Source organism: Harpia harpyja, chromosome 4 (genome assembly GCF_026419915.1).
Source record: "Harpia harpyja isolate bHarHar1 chromosome 4, bHarHar1 primary haplotype, whole genome shotgun sequence".
NCBI classification, from domain to species: domain Eukaryota; kingdom Metazoa; phylum Chordata; class Aves; order Accipitriformes; family Accipitridae; genus Harpia; species Harpia harpyja.
In genome coordinates this window covers 46,312,362-46,340,175 of record NC_068943.1, presented here as the reverse complement: position 1 = coordinate 46,340,175, position 27,814 = coordinate 46,312,362, and the positions used below count along the sequence as shown (strand labels likewise).

General features: G+C 56.5%; 1 protein-coding gene across 4 annotated transcripts in view; it reads right to left on the bottom strand.

Annotated features, from left to right (window-relative positions):
• Positions 1–27,814, bottom strand: part of DSCAML1 (DS cell adhesion molecule like 1) — a 113,267-nt gene that overhangs the window by 26,383 nt on the left and 59,070 nt on the right. Inside the window, exons 4-8 of one of the 4 annotated variants that reach the window (XM_052786623.1) lie at positions 6,059–6,205; positions 4,417–4,695; positions 3,234–3,509; positions 2,365–2,661; positions 276–548 (exon numbers count right to left, since the gene is read on the bottom strand). In XM_052786623.1, coding sequence (XP_052642583.1) covers positions 276–548; positions 2,365–2,661; positions 3,234–3,509; positions 4,417–4,695; positions 6,059–6,205 — 1,272 coding nt within the window. Of the gene's footprint in view, positions 1–275; positions 549–2,364; positions 2,662–3,233; positions 3,510–4,416; positions 4,696–6,058; positions 6,206–27,814 lie in introns of those variants that run through there. The other 3 variants (XM_052786626.1, XM_052786624.1, XM_052786625.1) reach the window with 3 other exon arrangements.

Sequence of the window (27,814 nt, the reverse complement as noted above, 5' to 3'; positions counted from 1 at the left end):
AAATCCTTGCTCCATCGCTTGTAACGGGAAATGGATACGGTGTGGCTCGGGGCAGCGGCAGGCGCGCAGGCAGGACCAGGTAGCCACTCCAGCAGGAGCTGAGCCGACTCCCAAGGGCTGCTGTGGTGGGAGCTGAGCTCCCATCGGCACAGCGTTTGTGGAGCACGGCCACCGCCTGGCCGCGGAGACCCCTGCGCGATGCTGCTCCGCCTCTGTCCCGCAGGAGAAATGTCCCCAGTGCATCTGATCCGGGGAAAGCCTCTCCACCCGCTTACCTTTCACCGTGACATGGACGCTCTGGCTGATGGACAGCTGGGGCTGGATCAGCACGCTGCACAGATACTCTCCTTCATCCATGCCTTTCTGGACGTCCATCAGCTTAAGAGTCCCATTTTCAAAGACCACTTGACGGTGGTTATCGGGCAGCAGCAAAGAGTCCTTGTACCACTTGATGGAGTAATACGGGTACCCGATCACCCTGCAGTTGATGAAAGTGTCCCTACCGGCTACCGCCGTTATGTTCTTCATCGCTCGGATGCTCGGGGGACCTACATATTCAGGAGGAAGGAAGAGGCAGGCTAGGTTAATTCCGAAGTGCAGTTTGGTTGCATGGAGATCTGCTGCTATTTCAGAGTGAGCGAGCTTCACAGGCCAAGGAGGTAACCAGAGCAGTTGGGACCCAGCCCAGGTTTGGGCGAGGAGCAGGCACGGGCTCCTCTCTGAGCGTGTGTGGGGACAGCCACTCATCGGCTGCAACCTCCAGCTAGAGCTACTGGCACACACCCACAACAGCGCAGCTACCAACGGGGGCCGCGGTCCTCCATCACAGCCGCACTTCAGCAAATCCCACCCTGGTTTTGCAGGTGCAGCTTCAGTGCTGGGGAAGCTGAGCCCGCAGACACCGCTGCTGCTCATCAGAGGAGGTTGGATGGTGTTTGGAAGCACAGCATGTTTCTGTGATGGGAACCATGGCCGCCCAGCGCACCTCCACCACAGCTCCTCCAGCAGCGCCTGTGGCCGCAAGAGCTGTAGAAGAGATGGGGAGCGCTTCCCCATGGTCACAGCCGCTCTCCGCCTCTCTTAGGAGAAGGAAGCTGCCTGCGTTGTGCCAAATGTCCTCGACAAGACCTGCTACGGGAACCTGACTTCCATTGGCGAACGCATTTCACCTCCCCTAAAATACACCTTTCTGAGCCTCCTGCTGGCAACCTGAGTAGGGCTGAAAAGCCAGTCACCATTTTCTGGCTGGCTCTTGTGCCGGCTTAAGGACCGGGAGAACGCTGCAGGTGAGTATTTCAATGAGAGGTTTCATGCATCAATAATTACATTGTTCTCCTGGCCACTGCATAAAATAGCAAACTAATCTAAAGATTAACCCTATCTTGACTCCTCGTCCTAAGGGCGTAGCAGGATAACAGCTTAACAGACGCTCGGGATAAGCTCCGGCTTCTCATGGCTGAGGGATGAACTTGCTCCAAATGTAGCAGTAAGCGGCAGCAAAATTCAGACTCTCCTGGGATCCCAGCCAAAAAGCCACTAGATCCATTTCAAACCTGAGACACAGACAAACACAGCCCTTAAATCCTCTTTCTCAGCAGACAAATAAATGCTGCCTTGTCTCTATCTTGCTCCCACCTGGAAGCCTGTGAGCTTTAATTGGTGATTATTAACGGGCAGGGGCTTATACCGTACCCTGTGCCTGAAAGCGCTCCCTGTAACGCACCGAGCGACACGCTCCAGCCGTAATAACACGGCGATTAACGCGGCCATGGCTTTTAGCAGACAAAGAAAATACAGACGTGACAAATCAAAGCTCATTTTCCACAATTTCACATGCTGCCTCGTCGGCGTTTGCCACATAGGTCCCTGTGCCAGCAGGCGCGTTCGCTGCCAGGGAGCCGGGCTCCCACTGGGACCAGGGGGCGGCTGGGAGAGCACGGGGGGCCTGGGACGCTTCTGGGCCCGCCACCACCTTCCCCGTGCACAGAGTCCCTTGGGAAGGTGTTTGCCGATGCTCTGCAGACCCCAAGGCAGAGGCTTGGCAGGGTGAGGGCGGACCCTGATGGGGAGAGCGCTGCCCTTTTTCCCCTGCAAAGCCGAGCTCCAGCTCTCCAAGGCTACAGGACCGCTGTGCTGTTCGTTAAACTCCTTGCTTTAAATGGCAGGGAGGCTCAGCCCTGCAGGCAGGCGTGTGAGCGAGTGGGGCAGGAGCGGGGAGCTCGGGGAATGGGGTCAGGGCAGCCAGGGAGACCTGTACGGCTGGGAAGAGCACAGAGAGGCGAGCAGGAGCGATCGGCCGGGGAACAGAATAAAACCAAAAGCCCGGTAAAAGTCCTATTCTGATATTTAAAAGTAGACAGGCACCTCTTACGTTTATTCGCGCTTGGTATTCGGCGCTGCCCACCGAGTTCCGCGCGGTGCACCGGTACACGCCGCCGTCCTTGATCTGCGGGCTCGTCACGTTCATGTGGCTGACCGTGGTGCCGTCCGACATGGTGTACTGGTTGGTGCGGTGCCCACTGTCCCGTGGGATGGGCTCGTCGTCCAGTGCCCAGGTGACGGTTGGCGGGGGGGCCCCCTTGGCGGCACACATCAGGGAGAACTGCTCCCCGGGGTTGACCACCTTCTCGCTGAAGGAGGAGACGATGCGGGGGGTCCCATCTGGGGGGCACCCAGGGGAAGGGGGGTCAGGGAGCAGCAGCCACAGGCAGCAGCAGTCACCCGCTGGTGGGATGGCTTTGAGCTCCCACCTGGGTGGGAGCCCCAGCTCAGCCGGGAGAGGAGCCCTCGTCGGCAACATGCGCACAGCCATGCCTGCATCCCTGCAGCAGGGAGATGCCGAGAGGGGAGGAGGGGGCACACTGGTTGATACAGATGTTGGCTCAAGGGGACGCCTGGCTCGGCAGAGCCCATCCCTTGTCTAAACATCCAGCCATCTGGATCAGGGAGGGGACACCCGGTGAAAGGCGGTGCCTCAGCTCAGGGGCTGGGGACGGGCAAGTCAACCCTTATTTTGGTCCTTCCCCGTCCCGGTGGTGTAGTGTCCCCGAGCTGCTTGCAGAGGGCCCGCACAGCCCAGGAAGCGGGCTAGGAGAGGTCTGGCCCCAGGAGCCCCCAACCCCGGCAGGTCTTGCTGCCCTCCAGCCACGCGCAAAGCATCCCGGCACACCCCAGCAATGCGGCGGCTCAGAAAGGGGCAGAGGAAAGCCCCTGTCCCACGGAAGCCAGCTCACCCTCCAGCGTGATGATGGAGAAGTCCTGTGCCGTCTGGGACTTGCGGGTGGCAAAGCACTGGTAGGCCCCAGAGTGGCTCTTCTGCGCAGCTGTGATGAGGAGGGTCTCATTGCTGATCCCCCGGATGGAGATGTAGTCATCCACCACCACGAGGTCGGTGTTGCGGTACCAGCGAATGACGTACTCAGGGGACCCGCTGAGGGCACAAGAGAGGATGACGGTGCTGCCGATGCCTGTTTTGAGCTTCTTTGGTGTGAGGGTCACACGCAGAGGGTCTGTGTGAGAAAGGGCAAGAGCGGGCGAGGGGTTGGCGGTGCCAGGCAGTGCAGCGGGAGGCATCTCGTCGTTACTGCACTCTCGCTGCCTTTCCAGCCCTGGAAGTGCCAGCCCCACTACACGTAAAACGTCATCGCACAATAAGGCGGGTGGCCCCCACACCGTCCTCGCTGCTGACAGCCCCTGCTTTTAGTGTCAGCCCCGGGCCCCCGGCAGGGTGCCGGCAGAGCGGGCACTGTCAGGGAGGTGGCAGGACAGCTGGAAGAAGACGTGGTCAGCGTGATGGGGACAGTGCTGAGCTGGGGACGTGCCAGGGTGGCTCCCAGCAGGCTGCCCGTGCCCGGTCGGTGGTGTGCTCGCTGCAGTGCTGCTCCAGGTAAGGCAGGCATGGTGCATACTGGCCCTGGTGGCTCTGGTACCGCCGGGATCCCGGTGACAGGAGGAACCCCCAGGAACAAAGCATGCGATAAATACTAGGCCTGCCCAGATGGTATTTACTGTTTGGCTGGAACTTGTTTTATGTAAATCAACAAAACAAAGCACAGAGGCACCTAACGGAAAAGTGACATCGCCATCCAGCAATTTACATCCCCCAGTACTGCTCTGAATTTTCCCGAGGCCCCTCTCCCTGTCCCAATTGAAGCGGTAAATCAGGGGACGTCTGCAGATGCGCTGCTGCAGCATGATAAACCTCCTGCAAGCACTCTGAGCACCACATCGGACACGCTGTGTCGCAAGACGGTGGCTTCCAGCGTGCGACGCACCACACTGAAATACAAGCCTTGTAATTTATATGGCTGTACAAAACCTTTAAGGCTTTATATTTATAAAGGCTTTATGTTTAAGGCGGCAGCAGGACAGAAGCCTCCCCACCACTGTGCCCCGCTCCTCCCTGCCGGCTCTCACCTATGACTGTGAGGGTCCCCGTGACCTCTGCGGACCCGAAGGTGTTGGTCACCTCGCAGATGTAGGTCCCGCTGTCCTCCACGCGCAGGTCGCTGATGGTCAGGCCTGTGATGCGCTTGGTCCAGCGGCTGTCCGCGGGGAGCGGGCGCCCGTCCTTGATCCACCGGACGGCTGGGTTGGGGTAGCCTGAGGCGATGCAGGGCAGCTCCACCAGCCGGCCCGCCTTCACCTCCCTGGACTGGAAGCTGTCTAGCATCGTGGGGATGGACTCCGCTGGGTCTGGGTTTGGAGACGAAACAGGCTGATGCGGCGAGGAGGAGGAGACGAGGCTTCCCCCCACAGGGACACCAGGGACCACCGTGCCCCCTCAGCATCGGCCGGGAGAGAGCAGCTCTCCCTGTCCCTGTGAGCTGGTAGCTCTGCCAGGCAGGAGCACGGCAGGCCAGCCACATCCTCTGCTGCGCAGGGGGCCAGGGCAGGTGGGAGTGGCCCGTCCCAGCCGAGACGACAGGCACAGCCCTCGGTGACCGGGGCAGCAGGCTTGCGGGGAGGCAGGGGGGGAAACGCATCTTACTAGCCGATGGGACGAATAAACTCCGCACCAGAGGAATTACTCAAGGTGACACCTAACTGGTGCAAAATACACAAATTCTGTGGCACATTTCAAAATTTACAAGCAAAGGGGCCCATCAGGCAGCAGGAAGGGAGAAAATTAATCACTAAGTCTCAGGCGTGAAATTAAATTCCAGGGGAAAGAAACCTCTTTCATTACTCCCAAGCAGAAGTAAAACGCTGTGACGTGTAAATAATGACAGTGACCGGGAAGGGACCAGGCCAAATCGAACCCGCATGGAGAGGGGATAATCTACCCGGCGGCTGCCTGCGCTCCTCCGGGGCCGTGCGGCAGGACGGCCACAGGTGGGACATCGGACCCTCAGGTCTCTAAGAGGCTAGGGCAAGGTCAGGCAAGCCCCAGCCCAGCCGTCTCGGACCCCTTTCCTGCCCTCTGTGGGGTTAATTCGAGGAGCTAGCAAGGGAGAGCCAGAGCCTGCATGCCTGAGGACGGAAAAAGCGTATGGCAGAAAGCGGGCGTGCTGCAGCCGAGCGGTGGGAGCGGCGACGTGGCTGTGAGTCAGACGAACTCCCTCCCGAGCAGAGTAGTTTGGGCAGTCAGCAGAGCCGGGAGCGCCCCGAGACACCCGGCACTATGGACTGCACTGCCTCCGCTGCAGTATCGCTTGCATGTTCGTCACATCGCGTCAGGCTGCTCACATCGCGGGCTGTCACATCGCATCGCGGTGCACCCCATCGCCTCTCGCTCGGGGTGCCGCGCAGCACTGCCGCCTGCCGCGGACAGCACTGGGGGGCTGCCTGCTCAGGGGGCACACGCGAGGCGGCTCGAACCCCCCGCGCAGCCCTGACAGGCCCTCCTACCCCCCGACCGGGATGTCCTCTCGCTGCGGGGGTGGGAGGTAGCGATGCCATCGCTCCCCCCTGCACCCCAGGAAGACAGACACTGCAGTGGGCAGGCAGGGGAGCGGGCGTGCACGCAGGGCTGGACACCCTCACGGGTGCAGGAGCCACGCTGGGTCTGCGGGGCAGGGCTCCCCCTCGCCAACATCGCCAGCAGCCACATGCTCACCTGAGACCGAGAGCCTGGCTCCGTTGCTCTGCCGTGTCTCCCCACTGTACTTGTGCTTGGTGATACACCTGTAGGTGGACAAGGCATCTTCCTTCTGCACATCCGATATGTACAAACCTCCGTAAGAAGTAATAAAAAACCTATTTTCTGGAGACACAAAGAGAGGGGAAGGGTGAGCGAGCCAGCCCCGACCCAGCACGTCATCTCCCAGGCTCTTGGCACCTGGATCAGGCAGAGCCCCTGCGCTCTGGGCAGGCACCGGCACTGCGGGCAGGAGCCAGGCAGGCAAAGCAGGTCCCTCCGCCTCCCCGCGCCCCAATTGCACTGGGGTGCAGTCTCTGGCTTATCCTTCAGGGGCTGAAGTTTGAGGCAGGCTGGCAAAGTCAGGCCAAAACAGGTGAGCAGCAGCGTTTGCCATAGCAGCCTCGCGTGTGCAACAGCAGCACGTGAGTGTGCAACAGCAGGCCCCGTGTTTGTGGGCGCAGCCTGCCTCCCTCCAGCACTCATCCTGTGGCAAACACACCCGCCCAAGCACAAAGACAGGCTCGGGGTGTCCTTACACGAGCCCGTGCTCCCCAGCATTTAGGGGGAACCTGCCCGCAGCCCAGTGCGATGAGCTCTGGCTGCGGAGTCGCTGCAGAGGGCCAGGAGGGTGTGCAGCACAATGCTCCGCCGGCACGATGCTCCACCGCACCACCATGTTGCCCTGCGCTGCATAGCAACACGGCAATTTAAAGTGAAGCCGTCCCGCTGAGTTAATAATTAGTTTCACTTACTTCGAAGCATGTGAAAACAAATAAGGGCTTGAGCTGATATTCAAGCCCTGGGAGGATGGCAAGGCAGCACAGCCCTGGGCAGCACTGCTGGAGCAGCCGCCTCCAGCCAGCAGGCTTTGGAGCCTGGCACACGCCAGTGCACACGGGGAAAGAAGTCTTCGACTTGCTCGTGAAGGCAGCCTGACCCCTATAATTCGTCCTGAATAATAACAGTAACTAACGTGAATAGAAAGACCCGCACTGTAGCACAATTTAGTGGCTACACAGAGAGCAGGGTAAGCAGAGGCACTGGAGAGAAGCTCTCCTGTGCGCCCGGAAACCCCTTTCCCCTGCCCCACTGCCAGTGCTAACAGTGACAGCGAGCCTTTGACCCCAGTTTCTGTGGGGCCTTTGGGGTTTATTCCAGCACCAGGCGCCACCACGCCTCAGCTGGGACGCAGTGGTCCATCTGCTCGGCTGCACCATCTTGCCAGCCAAGCCACCCCCTACCGAACACAGCAAATGCAGAGAAGCAGAAGGTAATTAGTCAAGCTGAATGTTCAGAGCTGAAACCTTTAAACCTAGTCTTTAAATCAGCAACGGCTGCAAGTGGCTCCTTCAAGTCCTGCGCCGAGCCCGGTAACAAAACAGGAGCCAGTCGATGAGGCTAATCAACTATTTGTTCTTCCAGCACCTCTTGGATGCACCTGGATATTCTCAATTTAGGTGGAGGAAAGTGCCGTGGTCGAGCCAAGCACAGGAGAACCATGAGCGGAATACAGAACTAGAGGCGCACACTCCCAGAACAGCCCAGCTCCATGCTCCCAGGGCAGGACCGCAGAAGCCTTGCCCTGCAAGTGCTTGAGGCGACAGACTGGCAGGAAACAGGGCTCTTCGCTCAGGGGACCGGAGCACATCCCCAGCACGAGCCAAGGCAATGGCAGCCCCAAGCTCTGCTGGCGCTGTCCCGTTCCAGCTGCAGCTCAGCTAGATGTGTGTATTTGACTCAATTGCCTGATATGAGAGTATTAGGGACTCTACACAGATGGCAAAGAAATAGTGACCTTACTAAAAACTGAGCCTAGCTGCAGCTAACAGAGGCACAGGCAACCGCCGGGCTGGCAGCCCTGCGCAGATTCTCCCTGGAAGCAGTGGGAACGCCGTCCGGCAGCCCCACGGGGTGCCACAGTGGCCGTCCCCATACCTCCAGCAAGTCTCCTGCGCAGCTCCATGCTGCTGCGGCACCACGGGACCCGCATCTCTGTCCCTGCTTGGAGGGGTGCCCAGCCACAATCTCAGGCGCAGTCTTGCCTCTGCGCTGCAGCACGGCAACGCCAGCATGGCAGCACGTGCGCTGCACCAGTGTGCAACTGGGACCAGATGCGCAGTGGTGCGAGTCTCGTGCTCTGCGCCGCCGATTGGAGCCACCAAGGGATTTGTGCAAAGCTCCGTAAAAGGGAAGGGGGGAGCAGTCCCGCAAGTGCAGCTGAAATAACATGCAAATCAAATGTTAATTTTTCATCTCCCATCAAACCAGTAAGTGAAGAATATTGGCTGCGCTGGACTTTGAGACGGGGGGAGCCAGTTTCCATGGTAACAGGGGCTGTATTTTGCAAAGTGCTCAGCAGCCCCAACTGGCCTTCCCCTCCCCACGCACGCACTCACACGTCCGTGCACAGTTAACTGCAGCCCTGGCTGCGGACACGCTGCGCTCCTCCTCTGGAAACAAAGCTTTGCAGGAGCTGGAGTAACGTGCAAGGAGCCAGCGGAGGAGCAGAAAGCTGTGGTGCTGGGTGCCCCCCACCCCAGGACCTGGGGCAGGAGCAGCAGGGCCCACGAGAGCCAAACTCCCGCATATGGCGAGGCAAAGGGGAGCAGAGCCTCGGGCTCCTGCCTGGACAGCAGGAGATGACAAGGAGAGTGACGCAGGGCGAGAGCATTGCTGAGCAGGAGTGCAAACTAAGCCCTTCCTGGACCTAGTGCCCTCAGCCACTCCCAGCCTGCCGGAGCTCCCCAGCTTCTACAGCCCATGCGCCTGAAATCAAGGCTCCTGGATGGGGCTCGAGCCAGAGCATCAGGCCCAGAGAAAGGCATGGGCAGAAAACCTGCAGGTTTTAGTAGCCACACCTCTCTACCATGCAGCGGTGGGAGGTGTTTGTTCCTTTGCAAGCCATGGCTTTAAAGATGCCATTACATGAAACAGAAGGTCTATGCAAGCACAGCTTCCTTCTCCCCCCCCCCCAAAAAGGGGGCAAATAACTCTGTTGAGGAGCATTGCACTAGCTCAAGGGAGAGATGCAGGGCAATAATTGATGTAAACGGCTCCGACAGAGACCTAACCAAAGTGACTTATTGCTGAGTTTGCTAGCAAGATTAACGTCGAAGGTCGCCGAATAAAATCAGATCTTTGTGCCTGCCAGGAGGTGGAAAAGCTTTACGGGAAGCAGAGGATTAAGCACATCCGTGGCCAGATAGGAGCGATGTGCCTCTAATAACTCTTCCAGCTAGACTTGAGCCGCTGCCTTTGGAAACACCTCGCCAAATCCCTCACATGCCTCTTGCCCAGCCCTGCAAGAGCAGAGCAGGGCAGCCAAGAGTCCTGCCAGCCCCCAGGAGCTTGCCCCTCACCCAGGGAAAAGCACAAGGGCAAGAGGGGGGCTCTCCTGCACGGCTAATGTTGGGAGGGTCTCTCGCTGCCTATGTGCACGCGCACACACGCAGACACGTACTCGCTGTTACCGAAATCCTCTCCAGCATCCAGCTGCCTGTGGTGGCCCTGAAAGTCCAGCATCAGTCCCAAGGGCCTTCCAATTTCAAGAGAAAAATTACAGTCGATACAGATTACTAGCTACCGCTCTATCCAATATAGATTTATAAAAACAATGGGGTCAGGACTTCAGGAGAGAGCACATTTTATAGTTCATAAGACTAATGAGATAACTTTCCCTTGGTACTGCTAGAGAATCAATAGGTGCCAGCATTTATGAATTAGCCATACTTTGAGTGTATGCATCCCAAGGCATCCCGGACAAATCCAGTAGCTGTTTGGTGCCATTTCTGGCCACATTTAAAGTGACAAATGCCTCCCCAGGAGGAAGGCATGGAGGGGGAAGCCCCAAAGAACAAAGCCTGTGATTTTCCGCCGCTGCTGTAATGGTGCTTTTCTGCTGCGACTGCTGTTCCAGGATGCCACCGGCCCGGCATGGGGCTCGCCCGGGGACGAGGAGCCTCCCTGGGGCAGGCCAGCAAACCCAGGCAGAGGGGAACCTCCTGCCCACTCCCGTGGCATGGCACGGCATGGCATGGCACCGCTCGCCCCCGTCTCTGTGCCAGCTGCTGGATGGATTGCACGCACCCCCCTTTCCAAGAGGGCCCCAGCACTGGGACGCAGCGCCCAGCTGGGGCAGGGGATGCGGGGCAGAGGAGTGGGCTGGCAGGTGGTGGCCGCACACCAGAGCTGCCTTTCATGTCAGCAGGCTGAGCCCAGCTCTGTGCCACGGCAAATGCTGAAAGCAGAAGGGGCCCAGGTTGGGCGCCGAGATTAAAGAGCCAGCCAGCCATCCCAGAGATGTTAAAGAGGAACTGCGACTCAAGCCCAATGCAAATTTAATAAGAGCCGCACGATATCTGACAGATTTATTTACGTGTTTGCCTGCAGTCGGGATCCCAGGGGAGGTGTAAGGCAGTCGCCACTCCCCAGCCCTTTCAAAGGCAGTGCATCTCTCCCGCGTAGCCGAGCCAGCAGAGACGCCCAAATGTTCCCACCTTGAAGTTTCGTGGGCATCTGTAACGCGACTGACACCAGCGTGAGCCCTTTCCCGGCCGGCCGTGGGCAGGAGCGCGGGCAGGCCCAGGCAGGCAGGACAGCCACGGGCCTGCCTGCTGCTGCTGGGGGCTGCGGAGCCAGAGAGGGAGAAAGAGCAGAGGAGGGGTGGAAGTCAGGGAGTCGTGAAGGGCTTTCTGCCTCCCCTCCTTAATCTCCTTTATAAGCACGGCTCCATCTCCTCCCGTTACAGGATTAACACCCATCTCTCATTCTCCTCCTGCAACGAGATTTTATTTCTAATTACGCTGTAATAAAACCTGGCACGCTCCCAGGGCTTCTTCCCAATGACTCGTCGACACTCGGCGAGATTGGATCCTGCTCGGGCCCGTTTCCGGCACCTCTGCCCGATGTTCATTAGGCATGCATGAGGGAGAGGTTTTAAGAATGGAATTACAGTTAAATGGCTTTTCTAAGAGGGAGAGATGAAACAGAAAAGAGAGAGAGAGAGAAGCAAAAAGCCGGCAAGGTTTAAAAGGAGGATGTCATCGTCACGTCCCTGTCACGCTGCTGCCCGGCAGCCACAGTGCCAGGTCCCCACTCCCGGGCGCGGGTGCAGGGCAGGGACAAGCCCTCTGACAAGCCGGGGGACGGGACCTGCCCTTCCTCCGCTCGCTCGCCCCCTGGCAGAGCCCATCCAGCACACGGCAGAGCTGCCACTCAGCAGCGAGCAGCTCCTTTTCCAGCATGCTGGCTCCCAACGCACGACGGAATTACCTGCAGAAGCCCAGCCTGCCGCCGACAAGTCAACAAATACAAAAGGAAATGCCGCAGGAGTTTTCTGAGCATCGAGTTTGGCTCTGACCGCTGGATTTACGGCCCGGAGAGAGCCGGTGGTGTGGCGGTGTACAAACACCCTCCGCAAACAACCGGAGAGAGGAGTTAAAAGTGGCCTGCAGCTGGCAGCTGCTGGATTTCAGCTCCCAGCCACGACACAGCTCTGCAGCCGGCGTGCACGAAGGTGTGTGGCTCCCACGCCCTCTCCTCTCAGCCATGGCACAGGCAGCCTGCAAGAGGACAGTGGCCAGGGGCACACAGTGCCAAGCATCTCCACCCTGCCCCGCGGAGATGGGGTGCCCGGGACGCTGGGGTCCCCCTCTGCTGCAGAGGCTGTGGGCCGGGGCATCGCCACGGCCAAGGAGCACCGACGGCAGCTGCTGCGGTGGCAGCCAGGTTTCCTGGCAGCAACGGCCTCTGGAGCCAGGGATTTTCTTGGCGGGGCTTAGGAAAATGTGTACCAAAACAAATATGGAGTTGGTAAAATCAGATATTCACGTCAGCGATCCTACTCCCCAGAGCTGGGGCGGGAGCAGCCAGCACATGGCTTGCACGTGTGCCGAGCGGAGCACTGGGAGCACCGCAGCCAAACCCACCCTTTCCAGACCTCGCGGCTCTCACCAGCTGCTCGGGTGCAATCCCCACTGCAAAAATTAATCATCAGCAGCATGACAAATAGTTTCCAATGAAGCAGAGGAAGTTAATCTGTTCACGGACACTCACATCGCAGGGAGCGAAAGTCGGTGAATAAATTACTGCCTCCGCAAGGAATCTGCTGGGTGGGAATCACCTTGTTAAAGTTCCCCCCCTCCCTGCGGTGCCCCTGCTCTCCCCATCCTAAAGTATGCATTAGCTCCTGAAATCCTACAGTCCACGTAACAATTAGCATCTCTGCCACTTTACTCTCGGTGCGATGGCTTTACCACATGCATTTCTCTCTCTCTGGGCAATGAAGGTGTAAGAGAAGTCCCGATTTTGTGCATGGGAAGCTTTTTGGGAGGGTGAGCAAAGGGCCGCCTTTTAGAGCTGCGAACGCAATCCACGTAAGTGCTTAAGGAAATCACCAAAGTGACTTTCATTTCACCTGAGAAAATGAAAAACGTTGCTATTTACCATACCATTTCACACAGGTGGTGTTTCCACCACACTCGGAGCGGTGGCTCCAGGTGTTCTCCTTGCCCTCTTGGCTCGCTCACAGCGTGCAGTTGCCACTGCCTGGACGCCGTTTCCCAGATAAGGGCTCACAAGTCGGCAAACTTGGGAAAACAGATGTTAAGAAAGATCTCTTTCTATTAACTCCCTCGGAAACAAGGTATCCTGCAGGGCTGCTAGGAGTTATTCAATCAAGAGTAATTATTTACCAAAGGGCCAGTCTTGCAAGTCGTTTTCCTAGAAGTAAATCCAGAATTACGCTACCCACAGAATTGGAATCGCACAGGCACAAACGAGAGTGGAGTTCGCCTCCCCAGCTTTTAATCTGCCTCTGAGCCACTGGAGCTTTTCAGGGGTGCATGCTGCAAGAAGGACGAGTGTTTGGAGACACTCTCCTTTGTTTGTGTCCGTGACTCTGAGAACAACAAGGTTGCACTGAAACAACCTGAGGAGGAGGAATTCCCCCGGAGGGCGGGACAGCTCTGCAGTCTGGACCCAGGGCTAGGTCCGAGGCTTGACTGCGGAGCAGCGCCCGGCACCAGCTGCGCTGGCACTGTCAAAGGCAGTGGAGGACTTAATCTCCCGAGGTGGTCCGGAGCCATCTAATACCAGCAGAAAATTACAGAACAGGATGAAGAGCATTACAAAATGAATAGGAGGGGACTAGAGATTTCCATGGCTAATCCTGTTAACAAGACAATTTCTTATCAAACTCATTATGTGGCAGAAAGCGGGAGGGGAGGGAGGGGCTGGGAAGGGAGGCTGGGGAAGGGGGGAGGAAGGGCGACACCAGGCAAAAGGCATCCCCAGGCGCACCGGGACCCGGGGCTGGCAGGAGAGCCCCACGGCTACCCCAGCCCAGCCCGCGACGCTGCGTCTCCGTATCGCGCACGTCGCTTTAGCCAGAACTGTATTTCTATTTCCAGGGGGGAGAGCTAAGTATTACTAGAGTGACATTTACCACAAAACAGTGCCGTCTGCTTCAGATGTATTACCAGTCCTCTCCCAGCGCTGAGCTGCAGCGGGCAGAGATTACGGCAGGCGTAAAAAAAAAAAAAAAAAATCCATTGAGATAACACTCATTTCAAGAAATGATTTTTTGAGCATAGTTTTTTTTTAACCTCCTATGATGACGAGCCTCATTTTCCAGGAGGAAGCAAAAAGAAAGGCTTCCGAGTCCACAGGTTGAGTGTGCGTCTGTCATTGCTTCGGCGGCAGCAGCAGGGGCTTCGGCGTCGCTCGGGGAGCTGGGCAGGGTCTCTGCCCGCCACTCCCTGCCCACCAGCACCTTTGTGCCGCGGCTCTGCCCGCCTGGCACTCGCCAAGTGCCGCCCGTCTCCCGCTCAGCCGTGCAAGAGCGAAGCAGAGCAGCCTGGCACGGCGGAGTGCTGGTGCTGCGGCAGCTTAGCAATTCCTGAGAAACGACAGCACGTTCCCCACAGCCCCTCCACCTTCTGCGCCCGAGAGTCGCAGGGCCTTCACTGCGACTTTGTGCGCAGCGTTTGATTTTTTTTTTTAATTCACTATTTAAAAAACTGCGGAACTAGTCAGATTTCATGCTAATGAGAAGAGAATCTGGATCGAGGACTATGCAAAAATTTGCATCTCAAAGAGGAAAACAGGAAGTCGCTAAGAAAGGAAAATCCACCACCGAGGTAGCTGTATGGCCATAATTAGGCTAATGCTGCCTCTGTTCTGTCAGCTCATTTCCATCAGCCCCAGGGCAACGGGGGACAACAGACTCCTTCACCACCCTCGCTGCAGCACTGCGACGCGTTGCACCCAGCCCCGGTGCAGCCAGGCAGGGAGAGGGGCTGGCACGAGGGATGCCGAGAGCCAGGCCGGCGGCGTGGGATGAAGTACGGCACAGGGCGCATGGCGGACCCGCTCCCCCAGGAAGGAGGGTTTGCAAGAAAGGACGTGCGCCTGGAGAGTCTTCTCCAACAGTACCGGCAACGCCGTGGGCACACGTGCCCACCCAAAGGAAGAAAATATCGCAGCACCCTGGTGTTATCTCAGCCGTGACCTTCTTGTAACTATGCCCTCCCCCAGAACGGCCCTACGAGGTGCCCAGCCCCAGCCCGCCCTGGCCAAGGTCACGGTGAATACACACGGCTCTGCCTGGCTGCAAACACGGCGCCGGCTCCCACTGCCCGCCCAGCCACACGGCCGCCTCCAGCCCACCTGCCTTGGCACCGGCTGCCCAGCAGAAACTGGCGGCGCAGAACAAGCAATCGCTGCCCCCCATTTTGAGAGGGACTGATTTGCAGTTTTTCATCAATTTTCCCCCGATTTTTTAATGGGGTTTGGTCGCCGCTGCAGACGTTACTGTACCAACAATTCCGAATAGCTCTAACCAAGATATTTGCTCATAAAAATCCATCACGAACACCGAGAATGACAGAAATGGAAAACACCTAATGAAAACAAAGGGGAAAACAACAGGTGCTTCAGTCCTTTGCCATCCATCATCAACCTCGGGTTATTAAAAATACAGGAGGGAAAAAAATCCTCACGTCTGCAATCAAATCTTGAGCAATCTCAAAAAGACAAATACCCGCATAGGAGGAAATTCTTTGCCCCCACTTCAGTCTGCAGGAGTTTTGCCGTAATTATAATAAGAGTAAGGCTGCTGGATAACATGAGAATTGTTCTCCCCACTTACATTGTCAAATGATCGTTTTGCCCTGCAGTGAAATCTCAATAATTATAATGCTGAACCGCGAAAGAACAAAGAAATAAAAAAAGCGGTGTTTTCTTCCGGGGGGGGTGGGGGGGTGGGGACAATCGCGATCGCAGGACTGAAAGCGCGTCCTTTCTCTAATTATCTTCTCCAGGGCCACGCACCTCTCATCTGAGCGGTAAGAAACCCTCGACTGCCATTCTCTGCGGCACGAGCAGCCAGGCAAGCCCCCTGATAACCCTGTCAGATGGAGGGGACCGAGCGGATGGGAGCAGGCACCTCCACACCCAGTGTGGCAGAGTTTCCTTTCCTCTTTGGGAGGAGTGGGAGGCACGACTCCACCGCATCATCTGTCAGCCCCCAAGCCCCAGCCTGAGCCCCCAGCTCTGTGGGGACCTCGGCCACGGGACGGCGGGACCGCCAGCCGCAAAGCCGGCCATCACAAGCCAGGCCTTCGCACCCATTCTAACACCGACTGCCCATCGGCATGGGAAAAGCAAGGGGAAATAAAAGAGAAAGGGGACAGAAAGCCGGGGGAGGTGGGGGGTAAAGGAGGCGAACAAGAAAAACAAGACGACAGAACGCTTGCTCCACAGCCCTCGGCTAAATTACAAACCGGTTTACTGAGGTGGAAAGCTGCAGTGAGCTGAGGAGGAATATGTGGAAACCATCTGCAGATTTAAAAATAATCTATTTTACGATCACCCTCGAACATATTCTTTTGCAGAAACCAAATAGGATTTGTTGTTGTTGTTTTGTGCAAACTGTTAGGGAAAAATTACTAGAAACATGCAGGGGGTTTTGCCTTCTTGAGTACTGAGAGGCTAAATATGCCCTTCCTTATGTTTAGAATAGTAACAGTCATCTTAAAATTAACTTGGTCTGCATCAGAGCTTAAAAACAGTTGCAATTCAGAGCCTGCAGAAAGCAGGACGAACCTGCACTGGGATATCTAGTGCTTCTAACTGACAGATGTCTTCCTACATACAGTAAATATAGGTCGTCTTTTCCTACCCAGAGAACCGTAGATCTTAATTAACCAGGCCACTAGCAGCATATGTAATGATTTTTTGCAGCTTGCTCAGTAAACCTTCCCCTGATTAGATGGAGGGAAAATCAGATGCACATGCAAGGGAACCATCTCCTCCTGACCGACCCGACTTCCTCACTCCAGCCGCAGCAGTCCGTGCAAACCTTGCGTGGCAGCTCCAGTCATTATTTCACGCTACGAAATCTGTCTAACGAGACCAGAAGGGCGCGGAGTCACACATCCACCCGTACCGCTGAGCGCAGCCAACGGCCTTACCCCGGCCTAGCCCAAAGCTCGGCTTTACCGACAGCAGCCAGAGGGGGTTATTAAGCTTCGCAGACTAAACCACGCTTCTCCTTGTAAACCACTCCAGGATTAAATTACCTCCAGGCTCAGAGTGCCAGAGACAAATGAGCTAATGAAATTCATGCTGCATTATGATAAAGTCGTGCTGAGCCCTTGGCGGCGGGGCAGTCGGCGCTGGGATGGGCGAGGGCAGGCGGCAGCACCCATCACTCTCAGGCGCCGAGTCCCTACGAGAACACATCAGTAAGGGTGAGTGTGCTGCCGCCGGCACCTCCTCCAGCTGGTCTGTGCCGAGGGTGCTGAGCCCAGCCTGGCCACGTCTCAGCCCCACCGCCACCGTCCTCGGGGAAGGAGGAGGGGAAGAGCTGGGTGAAGTTTTATGAAACAGTGGCTGCCCGCCACCTGAACGAGGGCATCTGGCAAGCACTCAGCCTTCGCCCCCATTTTCACATAAAGGATGCTCTGAATCTGACAGCTGGTCCTTAAAGACCCCTTGAGTTAGAGGGAAGGGAGAGCAGAGCCCAAGCACACGGCTGGGATCCCCTTACAGACTGTATTTCTACAGCCAGAAACACACTTGGCCGTGCAAGAGCAGCGTAAACAGACCTATTTGCAAAGGCCAAACTGTTGATGCTGGGGATGCTCTGGCTCTCCAGAAAACGGAGCAGAAGCTTGCTAGAGCCTGCGAGGGGAAGGTGCAAGGCCAGAAAGCTCCCTCTGCAACGTGGAAGACTGCGAGAGTGCTGCAAATCGCTGCCCTGCACCAGGCTTAAGTGAATCCCTGCTAAAGACAAGACCTTGTTTTGATCTGACGAGAAAAACCAAAAGCCTCGCAAAAGGAACTCCCGTTGCCTAAAACTCAGGAGTAAAGCGGAATGATCCCACGCTGCCGTTCGCTGCCAGGGTCCCACGTGTCCCTGCAGACATGGGCGGTACATCCCCTCCTCCCCTCCCTACTACTCACCAGGGGAAAAAAAATCAGTGAAGGCGACTTGAACAAAGCGCAGAACTTCCTCCCCGCTCATTAGTGCTGGAAAAGCAACAGAAAAAAAAATCCCCAGGACATAACCTCCTCTTCAGCTCTGAAGTCTGAATGGCTTGCAGAGGGTGGTGGGGTTTATTCTTTCCACCTTGCTCAGAAAGCTGGCCTGCACGTTTTTATTCAGAAGGCACAGAGAGGAGCCCGTGCCAACGAAGGCACCCCCAAAACCACCGGGCCTGCATGCTGGGTCTGCAAAAGCCCGCCCTGGGGCAGAGAGATTCTCGCACACGAGTCCCTCCCATGGGCACAGCCCCATCGCTGCCCAGTTTTGGGGGCTGTCGGCAGCTCGAGGCGGCATGCAGCAACCCTCCCTGGCCCGTGGCACGCTCCTGCTCCTCCCTCCCTCTCATCAACCCCTCCGAAGCGGGTGACTCCAGAGGAAAACCACCTCTCCTGGCCTTCCCTGCCTGCCCCACAGCCAGGAGTGCTTGCGGGGACCGGTGCTGGGAGAGGAGGGGGCTGCTGGGTGTCACCTGCCCTCGCCTCCCGGCTGCTCCCTGAGGACCACTGCTCACTGCTAACAGCAAGCCCGGGGACTGCAATGCGGGTGAAATACACCTTCTCTTTGGGAGGAGGAGAGAAGGGAGAAACATCTCCGCAGCCACAAAAGCCACCGGCCCTTCTCCATTCACCCACATTCCAGTGCTGGGAAGGTTCAGAGAGCGACTGGGGAGCTGCATGCTTTCTCAGGGGGAACCAACCTGCGTGTCATGTTAGCATCGCTCCCCCCACCAGAGGTGCGGCACAAATTCACTGAAGAGCATCTTTGCCACATGCGGGGGCTGCAGCGACAGCAGCGCGGCTGGGAGGAGCGGCAGCCCCCTTCCCGCACAGCACACGATCCGCCACATCTTATCAATAATTATTAAGACAAGGCAAATGTACGCTGACCTAGTTAGAGGTCCGACAACAAAAACCAGCCACAGTGGCTTTGTTTAACAGCCCAGCAGTTCTGACAGAGCCAGGCCTGTCTGGTCGCTGGGGGAGCCTCAGCATTAACACCTGCACCCCGCAAGGACCAGCAGCACCCAAAGCACAGCGGGTCAGAGGAGACAGCGGCATGCAAAACGTGCAGCAGGCCTCCTGGCGCCTGCACCCAGCCCTGGTCCTGCCACAGACCCCAGGAGAGGGGTCTGCATGTCAGCGGACCAGCACGTTGCCAGGGGAGGCTGGAAGAATTCCGGTACCTGCTTACCTAGCGGATTTTATGCACGGATTTGGCACCTGGACCATAAATTACTGCTATGCCGAGCAGAGCGGGCTGACTTGGAGTGCTCGCTCAGCAGCATTCAGAGCAGGAGCAGAGGTGTCGGCTCTGCAAACCTGCAGTACCGCACAAGCAAGCTGCATCCGAGCTATAATCCCGCGGAAGAGTTCTCCACAGCAGAAGAGGATGAGTGCGTGCTACTGGGGCCACCTTATCATGATTATTGTCAGCATCTTTAGCTGTTCTCTGAAGGTAGCGGCTTTTATAAACGTACCCAAGCACCGCCCTGCCTCCTTCAGCAGGGCTGTGAGCACTGTCATGCTGGAGGGCTGCGTGCTTCCTCTCCCTGCAAGCAGGGATCCTCTTCGAGATGAAAGGTGGGCCACCGGCTGTTCTGCCACAACGTTGCGTGGGGCTGGTGACCGGGATGCTGAAAAGGGACCCCAGGAGCCAGGCACGTGGCAGGACCGTGCTGCTTTTTGGCAGAGCAGGATGGAGGGGATCCAACAGCCGGGGCAGGAGGAGCTGGGGTGCCCAGGCTCTGGGACCACGCTCGCTGCACAGCCGCCGACTTTGGTCGTCTTCCTCCTGCTGCTGCTCTCCAGGACTCAGCCTAGTCTGGTTGGAAATGGCAACGTGCCCACCAAGTCTTGGCCCCTGCTGTTGGCTCTTTATCTTATGTTGGCCCTCTTAAAATCCTTGCTGATAAATTTTGCCAGGTAGCACAGAGACCTACAGCAAGTAATGACCAGGGCAGGACAGCGCTGCTGTGATCCAATCCTGGCAGCTTGCCAACACCGTCACGCTCCACCATGAGGCATTTGATTCGGGGGGCTCGTGAGGATGCCAGTGGGCCCTCGGAAGGAAAGCAGTACCTCCAGGATCGAGGACCTCACCCAGAAAACCAGCGATGGAGAGGGGTGGCCCCAGCAGGCAGCTCCCTCAAGCCAGGGTGCCAAGGTAATGCTACAGCAAGGAAAGTGTCAGTGAGGAGAAGGGAAGCGGCCCCGCAGCCATATGCAGACCCAACGTGATTGCTGTACCAAATTATCTGAGAATCTAAGAAACGCCATAGTGGGTCCAAGCGATGCTCTGTCTGCCCAGTGCTCTGCCCCAGCAGCAGCAAGAGCAGACACTGCTCCAGGAGGGCACATGAGCACGGGCATTTCTGCAGTGTGCTTCCCTCTCGCTTGCTCAGCATCCCCCGTCACATCAGGGACACGAGTGGGGACATCCCTGCCTAGTTTTTTAGTAACTGCTTATAGATCCGCTGTCCATGGACAGATCTAATCAATCCCTCTCAACCCCAGTGACAGGATCTGTGTCCGCAGTCTTCTGCGGCTGCAAAGCTGACAACCTGGTGCCGGCATGGGCACTTTCTGTTAAAGCGATCCCCTCCCAGTGTCAGGGAGGCTTGCCGTGCGAGCACCAGGGGATTCGGTGACTAACAGTGTATGCTTCAAAGGCAGTGGGGAAATACTCCGGATAGTTCAAAACAGGATCACCAAAATGATTCAGGGCTGGAAGAATTAGTCAGATGTTGCGGGATGCAACACAATCCCTGCACCCACCTGCAAGTGGTGCCTTGGTCAGTGCAGACACAGAGAAGAGAGATCCTGTGTCCTCCTGACAGCAGCACAACAGTATCCCCGGCCTGAGAGCTCAACTTTGGCAAATTTACCCTTGAAATAAGATGCAATTTCCTAGCAACACCTAAGGAGCGGCTGGGGCAGCTTACCAGGAGAGCAAGTGGACTCCATGTGGCTCAAGTCCTTAAATGTGATGAGATTTTGTTATGACGTGCTTCCACCTGTCTTCCAAGTGTCCAGGGGCCAGAGCAGGCTGGGGGATGCCCTGGCCCCCGACACAGCTCTTAGCAGTCCACTCAGCTTTAGCCTGGGAGAAGCGGGGAGTGGCGTGCAAGGGCCTGGTGCCCCCAGGCATCGCCACTGGGTCACCCGTTATTTTCGGAAAGCATGCTCCCTCCGGGAGAGGAATGGCCATTTGTCACCACAACGGCATGGAGACACACGACGACCCCCCGCACCCATGCTGGGCTCCGCTCGGTTCAGGGCGCTCAGCTCCTGGGAGCTGGGACCCCATAATTCGCTAGTGACTCAGGTGTGACCTACTGTACCTCGCTCAGCTGCAGCACGCGTGCGCACACACATGCATGGTATTTCATCCAAGACCTGAGCTCATTCTGTCCCGCTCTTGCCTCCAACTTGCCTCCCTGCAGTGACATTCCGGATGAATCCCTTCTCTTCCAGGGTCTCGAGAGGTGCCCACCCCCACGCCTGCCAAGTCAGAGCATTGCTCAGGGCAAGGGACACGAGCACAGTGTGGACGCTGTCGTCACCAGCCTGGGGGGACACCTCCTCAGCCACTGGCCTTCTGCCCAAGGCTCCCTCCTGCTCTGCATGGTTCAGTGGTGCCTTTAGAGCATTCGCTGTGCCAGGACAGCTTGAGGCCTCAGTGCCAGCTTCAGCAGCCATGGCTGGCCATGCTGGGAAGTCACCACGGCTGGGTCACCCCAGGAGGGCAGGCACAGAAGGGAGCCGCGGACATGGGCACGCAAAGGGACAGCCTGTGGCACCAGGAGAGTGCCTCCCTGGATGGCACGCAGCATCCAGCCCCACATGTCCAGCTCCAAAGGGCAGTCCCGCCTAAAGGGCTTGGTGACAGACTCTGAATAGAGGACCTCCCCTGAACACAGCCCTTCTGTCTAGGACAGGGACCCAGATCTCCATCCCTCCCCGGACTGGGAACGCTCGCACTTCTCCCCCAGCCCTGGTCCGTCCCCTGCCCAGGTCCCTCTGAACCTGCAGCGCTGCAGCCAGATCTCACCTCCAAGAAGCCTTTCCAAACTGACGGCATACACGTTATTCATCCCTTTCAGCTGCTATTCAAGCCTTGCTGGCTACCATTCTCAGCAGCTGCTGCCTTGCACAAGCGCCTCTGACGCTGCGCTGCAAGGGTGGGCGAAGGGCAGCGGGGCGATTTTGGGAGCAAGGAGGGGCAAGCACAGCATCCATACGCAGCCACGCAAGGCGGCTCCTCATCCACAAGCGACACAGAAGGCAATGTGAGCTCAGCTTCCACGACGAGCAGAGCAGAGAGTTGTGCCACAGTCGGGCAGGATGAGCATGCTTTCGCTGCAAAAAGCTGAGCTCTCCCAGGGAAGGCGGCGGGGAGGGCAGCATGGGACAGGCTAGCGACACACGTTAGCCAGTGTGCAAGCTAAAGCAGCAGGGCCAATACCCAGCCAATTTGCAAATGTTTTATTCTTAAAACCACTGCAAAGTTCACGCACATTCAGTAATTACTCACCCTGCTCCTCTGTCAGATGAATAATGAGGGGAAAAATAATCAGCAATTTGTTGAAAACCACACAGAGAAATACACTGAATGCATTATTGCAGCACTCTGCTCTGCATACTGAAACTCGGAGACGACATGTCCTGCACAGCTGTGCTGTTGCACATATAAAAACCCACGGCACACACAAAAGAGCAGCCTGTACATAACTAGTGCCCGCCACCCGGCAGCGTTTTCAGCACGCGCGCCCACCCCTGCCAGCCGGTTGAGGCCCCGCTGTGACACAGCTACCCGCAGGGCGAGAGGCAGTCTCCGGACCTTACTCCCAGAGATGCTTCTTGCAGGGAAGTTTGCAGCCAGGGTTCAGGGCAATCAGATGAGAGACAAGAAAGCACTAAACTACCCTCTTGCAGCTTCTTTTGGCAGAGCGCGTGCCGTGCATGACAGCTGCAGCAGAGGAAAGCCCTGTACAGGACACCGAACGTTGAAACCCCTCCAACGGATCCCCTGGTAAAAGGCAACTCAACTCGCTTTCAGATACAATTTACATGCCTGCCCTTTACCACCTTCATCTTGATCCCCACACAACGAGGACAGGTGGCATGAGGCAACGGATCTGCGCCAAAGCCCCACTCTTGAGCAAGGCACGCTGGGCGAACACCCTGCTTTCCTCTGCTCCCTTTGTGCTTCTTTTTCTGCCGTACTTGCTCTGAAGCATGAACAAGAGCAGCACGGCTGGGCGAGCTGCCGCTGCTGTAACCCACCTCCTTCGGTGCCAAGCCCTGCCCTGACGCTGGCTGCCGGCACTCGCTCCCTGCCGGCTGCTCGGTGCTTGGGCCTGTGCTGGGAGAGCAGAGGCCTTAGCGGATGGCGTGGGGAAGGGAAACCATTTCCCAAACTTCTTCCCTTTCCTTAGGAATGGACCCTGGCAGCAGGGCAGAGCATGCCGCTGGAGAGCAGCGAGGAGCCTCCTCTGGGGATGCTGCTGTCAGCACACGCCCAAAGGGGGAAAGAAGGAACAAGGGAAAAACAGCTGGCACGAGAGGGCGGACAGGAAATCTCAGGATTTTTGGTTGAAGAGGCACTGAAGAGCCAGCACGTCTGTTCCTGAGGAGCTGCTTCAGCCAGGGGATTATTGCCTTTGCACACTAATTATTTTAAAAGAAAACCATCCACTAAAATGGTGTGAAAAAGCACCATGGACCATCAGAACTGAAAGCCCCTGCCTCGTGCACTCAAGCACCGTGACACACGGTGTCATCTTGTTGGTCTGTGGGGGAGGAGGTGGGTGTAAGGACAGGGTCACCGAGAGCCTTGGGGCCACCAAGACTCAGCTGCAGGGCCACCAAGAGCCCCAGGGTCACCAAGAGCCCCGGGGCCGGATCACAGGTCTCTGACCAACACCGACTTTGAAACACGGGCTCTGCAACTTCAGCAAAGTTGCAGACAAGTGTTAGTGTCTCTGTACCAGCAAACGGGAGTGCAGGTCTTCCGGAGCGTAATCACAGAGAGGGGAGGGGAGGATGGAAACAAAAGGCAGCAATAAATCACTTCCCTGCTGCTACCTGAGGAGATATAATTAAGTTTATGCCTAGAGTGGCGTTGCTGACAGTAGTCCTGGAATGAGATAAACATAACGCGTGAGGTTAGGCTGTGATAATACAAGTGCAGAGTGGCAGGTGATACATGTGCTCAGTAATGGTCCTCAATTAGGGAGCTGCAATCTCCAAATGCAAGCTACAGGGGAGAGTGCCATTAGACTTCTCAAAAGCTGCACATTGGACGGCGCAGGGCACCGGCGTGCATCCAGAAAGGGCTCTGCTACCTCTGGCAACCTGCCCAGTACTTCTACCAGTGGTACCCCAAGTGTCCCTGCCCAAAGGCATCCCCCTGTCCCAGGTCCCCGGCCCCCACCATCACCCAGCACAGCACAGAGAGTGGCACACAGAGGTCTGCCACAGTGCCGAGCTCACCAGCCCGCGCCCTGCTTGCACTTAAGTGCAGGCTTAACTTTAAGCACACGAAATGGTTGCTGATCTCCAAGGGATTATTTGCAGGCTCAGCTGCCTGCGCCGGTGCTCTGCAGGTGCGGGGCAGGGGTGCTTGGCGTCGCACCCCAGGGACAAAAAGCAGCAACAAAGCCCGCAAGTGGGGGGTGTAAGCAAAATGGCAGGGTGGGCCCCATCCAGCTGGCTTGGCATTGAGACCGCCACTAAGGTTTGAAACCCAGCTGGTCAAAACCTCCTTACAAAGGCCAAGAACTCTGTGGTCAGTGCAAACCACCTCATACTTGAACACATCTGCGCTTTTTCAAGTGCTTTGCTTGATTCTCTTAAAAAAAAAAAAATCAACCACCCTGTATTAATTCTGAGTCACTTACACAGAAGAGGTTGGTTTGGGTCTTTTGGTAGCATGCAATAATTGAAGATAATCCCAAAACGGGAGCAAAATTTCAAAGCAGCCTCGCCTTGCAATATTTTTCCAACCTTCTTATTTTAAAGTATCTGCAGAAGCCTCATTCTGCCCCTCCCCACAGTATTGTAAAGTTTGCAGGCAGCATCTTGAGTAACGCATTTCTGCCGAAAGTTATGCAGCTCTGCTGATGCCGCCTCCCCCTAGAAGTTGGACCTGGCCACCTGCAAAGCTCGGCTTTAGCAGCGCAGGCCAGAGGAGGACAGCCCAAGGCCAGGCGAGCATTGGCAGGGTGCTGTCTAAGCTAGAGCCTCTTCCTGCCCTCCAGCACCACGCCGCGAGGCGCAGACACTGTCCGATGCTACCGCAGCAGTCGGCATCCCATCTCCAGCCCCCTGTTCCCACCCTGGCCAGGAGGAGCCTCCGAAACACAGAGTAGGGCCCAGCTCAGCTGAGAGCACCCAGCTGCCATCTGGACAGATAACGGGATTTTTTCCAGGCATATATGAAAGAGGGGGTGGGGGAAGGCTGAGGAGAAACGAGGCTGCAAAATGAATTCGGCATCAATTATTCTAAAATATGCGTGTTAATATGGGAAGGGCTCCATGGCTGCATCCGTCTCCACTTCTGTTCATTTCAAGCATCAAAATGTGACCCGGGAAGATGACAGCATCTAGCGTCTCACCTACACAAACACGAGCCAGGAAAGGGGGGATATTAAAAAGGGAGACAATGCTGCATATTAAAATGCCACAGATGGAGCTTTCTGCAGCCTTTGCAGTCTGCCTCGGAGATTATTGCTGGGCCATATTGTATTAAAAATGGGGGGTGGGTGTGTTATTTATTTAATTTTTAAACAAATTCCATCTCCTACTCATGCCGGATGGATAAAGTGAGCTCTTGAGCTCCAGCCAGCTTTTCCGGCAAACCCACATGAAAAATGCATTTTCATTAATACAAACTGTTTGCAGTAGGTAAATTAATTCTGGAAATGGTTTTCATACATGGCAAATTATATGTTCGGTGAAAACACTAGACGACACTCTACAGTCATAATAAAAGCCCTGCATTCCCTTTAATGAAGTGGGATTGCCAGGTAAAGGCAGTGAGCTGGAACTGTTAAACAAACAAATAAGTAAACAGGCAAGTAAAACCCGAGGGGGTTTGGTGGTGCCGGGAGGCTGTTGGGCTCCTGTAGCGATCCCGGGATCACAGAGCAGGGTCCGGCCCTGCGGGCTCCAGTTCCCTGGTGAGGAGCAGGAGGTGAAGGAGGAGCCCGTGCCCCTTCCCGTCGCTGCAGTGTGCATCCCAAGGGTCCCGTCACAGAAAGGTGCACGAGGACGCTAAGTCGGAGAGCACAGCGGTGAAGAGCGCGCCGTGGCTGGCCAAGGAGCAACCAAAGGGACTGCCAACCCTCCGCCATCTCCCTGACGAGCAACAAGCCCGAATATTAAGCTCTCCCCTCGCAAGTTTCTCTTTTGCTCTCACATCTTTTTATGTATCCTTTAACAGTCCCGCTTCTTAGCGCCCGCTTATGGCAAGGGAAGCGATATATAATTGATGAAATGACGATGTGCTACAGCCCCAGCCCCAGCTAGAAGACATCTGTTCTGCACGTAGACTCGCTCAGGTGCTGTCACGCTGCATTTACCGCAGCGTATCAGAGCCTGACTGCGTATGCTAATGTCGGGCCAGCCCAGATCCCTAATACCATACGGCTCGGGGTGTCGGGAGCTAGCGAGAGACTGCTGTAGGTATTTACGCCCCTCTGCTGCGACTGTCCTGCCTTCTCTGCCCTGCATTTCAGGCTTATTTCCACAAATCACCTTCAGTTTCTTTCCCCCCGCCCTTCGGTGCCAGCGGCACCGCTGCACCAAGCCTGCGCCCAGTGACCCAAGCTGCCAGGCATTTGGGGTGATGGCACTGCTGCGCCCATCCAGCAGCAGTCCCCTGCACCTGCAGCCCCTCTCACACAAGTTGCCTACTAACCTCCTGCCTTTTCCTCAGCAGTTCTGACTTTCAAAAACCAGGGCCAAACAGAAAGCAGGTACGCTGCCTCGGAAGCAGAGGAACCATCTCAGAGTGATTTGAAGAGCAGAGCAAATATCAATCCCCGCATTTGTCATGGGGAACCGAGAGGCATGGAAGGAGGGGGCAGCATTTCCTAACAGCCTGCCGCATTAGAAAACAAAGAATGATAAAGAATCTTTTAGTCACCTCTTAATTACATATTCCGAGTACGTTAAGAAAGGAGAAATGCATCTCAGGTCACTGCCTGTCACCGTGACAAAGGCCCATGATGAGTTCCATATTCAAAATATTTGCGCTAATTATCAGCACAGTTCCCCTTTGAAAGCGCTTGGAGGGAAGGATGGTGTTTCACCCGAGGGAATCAGCTCTCAGCCTGCACTGGTTTCACTGCACTACAGATAAATATACTTTCTGTGCGTGTATATTTTTACCAACATGCCCGCATATGTATCCATGGAGAAAAACCTATAAATGCCTAACACTCATCTTGTGGGGCTGGGGAGCGGGAGCAGCAGAAAAGGGGCTCTCTTCCTCTCTCCTGCAGATGCCGGCAATGATACGGACTGAGACACGATGGCCTCCACTGGATTGGGAGTGGGTCCTCTCACCCCGGGGTGACCACTGCAGCCACAGCTCGGTCAAATGGAAAACAACCCTCTGCTGATGCAACCGCCCAGGAAAGGAGAGAAATGCCTTGAACGCAAATGGCGACTGACCTTTAATTAGTGCATAAGTAGGCACAAGGAGGGGAAAAAACCCACTAGAACTTCCCTAGGCACCTTCCCTTTCTCAAGAGCAGCAGGAATCACAGTGTCCCCACGTCAGTGACTCTGACTAATTTTCCAGGCAGGAGCTCCCACAAAACGTCGTCTCCCTCTCTGCCTGCACTGCCGCTGAGCCCACCTCCCAGGAAGGCCAAGAGGAGGGTGAGGGATGGGCAAACACAGTTCCCAGGTTCCCACCATGGCTGCTTGCAGGATCTTATTGTAAGTGAGGCAAGAAAAGGGCCAAAGGCATTCCGCACATGCTGCCTGCCACCCAGATTGCTCCTGCCACCCAGCAGGACACACAGCAGAACTCCTGCCTATGGATAGCCTCCTCATTTGATGCAAACTGACCCATGCCAAAAGCCAAGCACAGCAATCCCCAAGAGCCCTGGTGCTGCCTGGGGCCACCAGGACAGCATGCTGGCTGGTGCCTCTCAGTCACGTCTTGTTGTT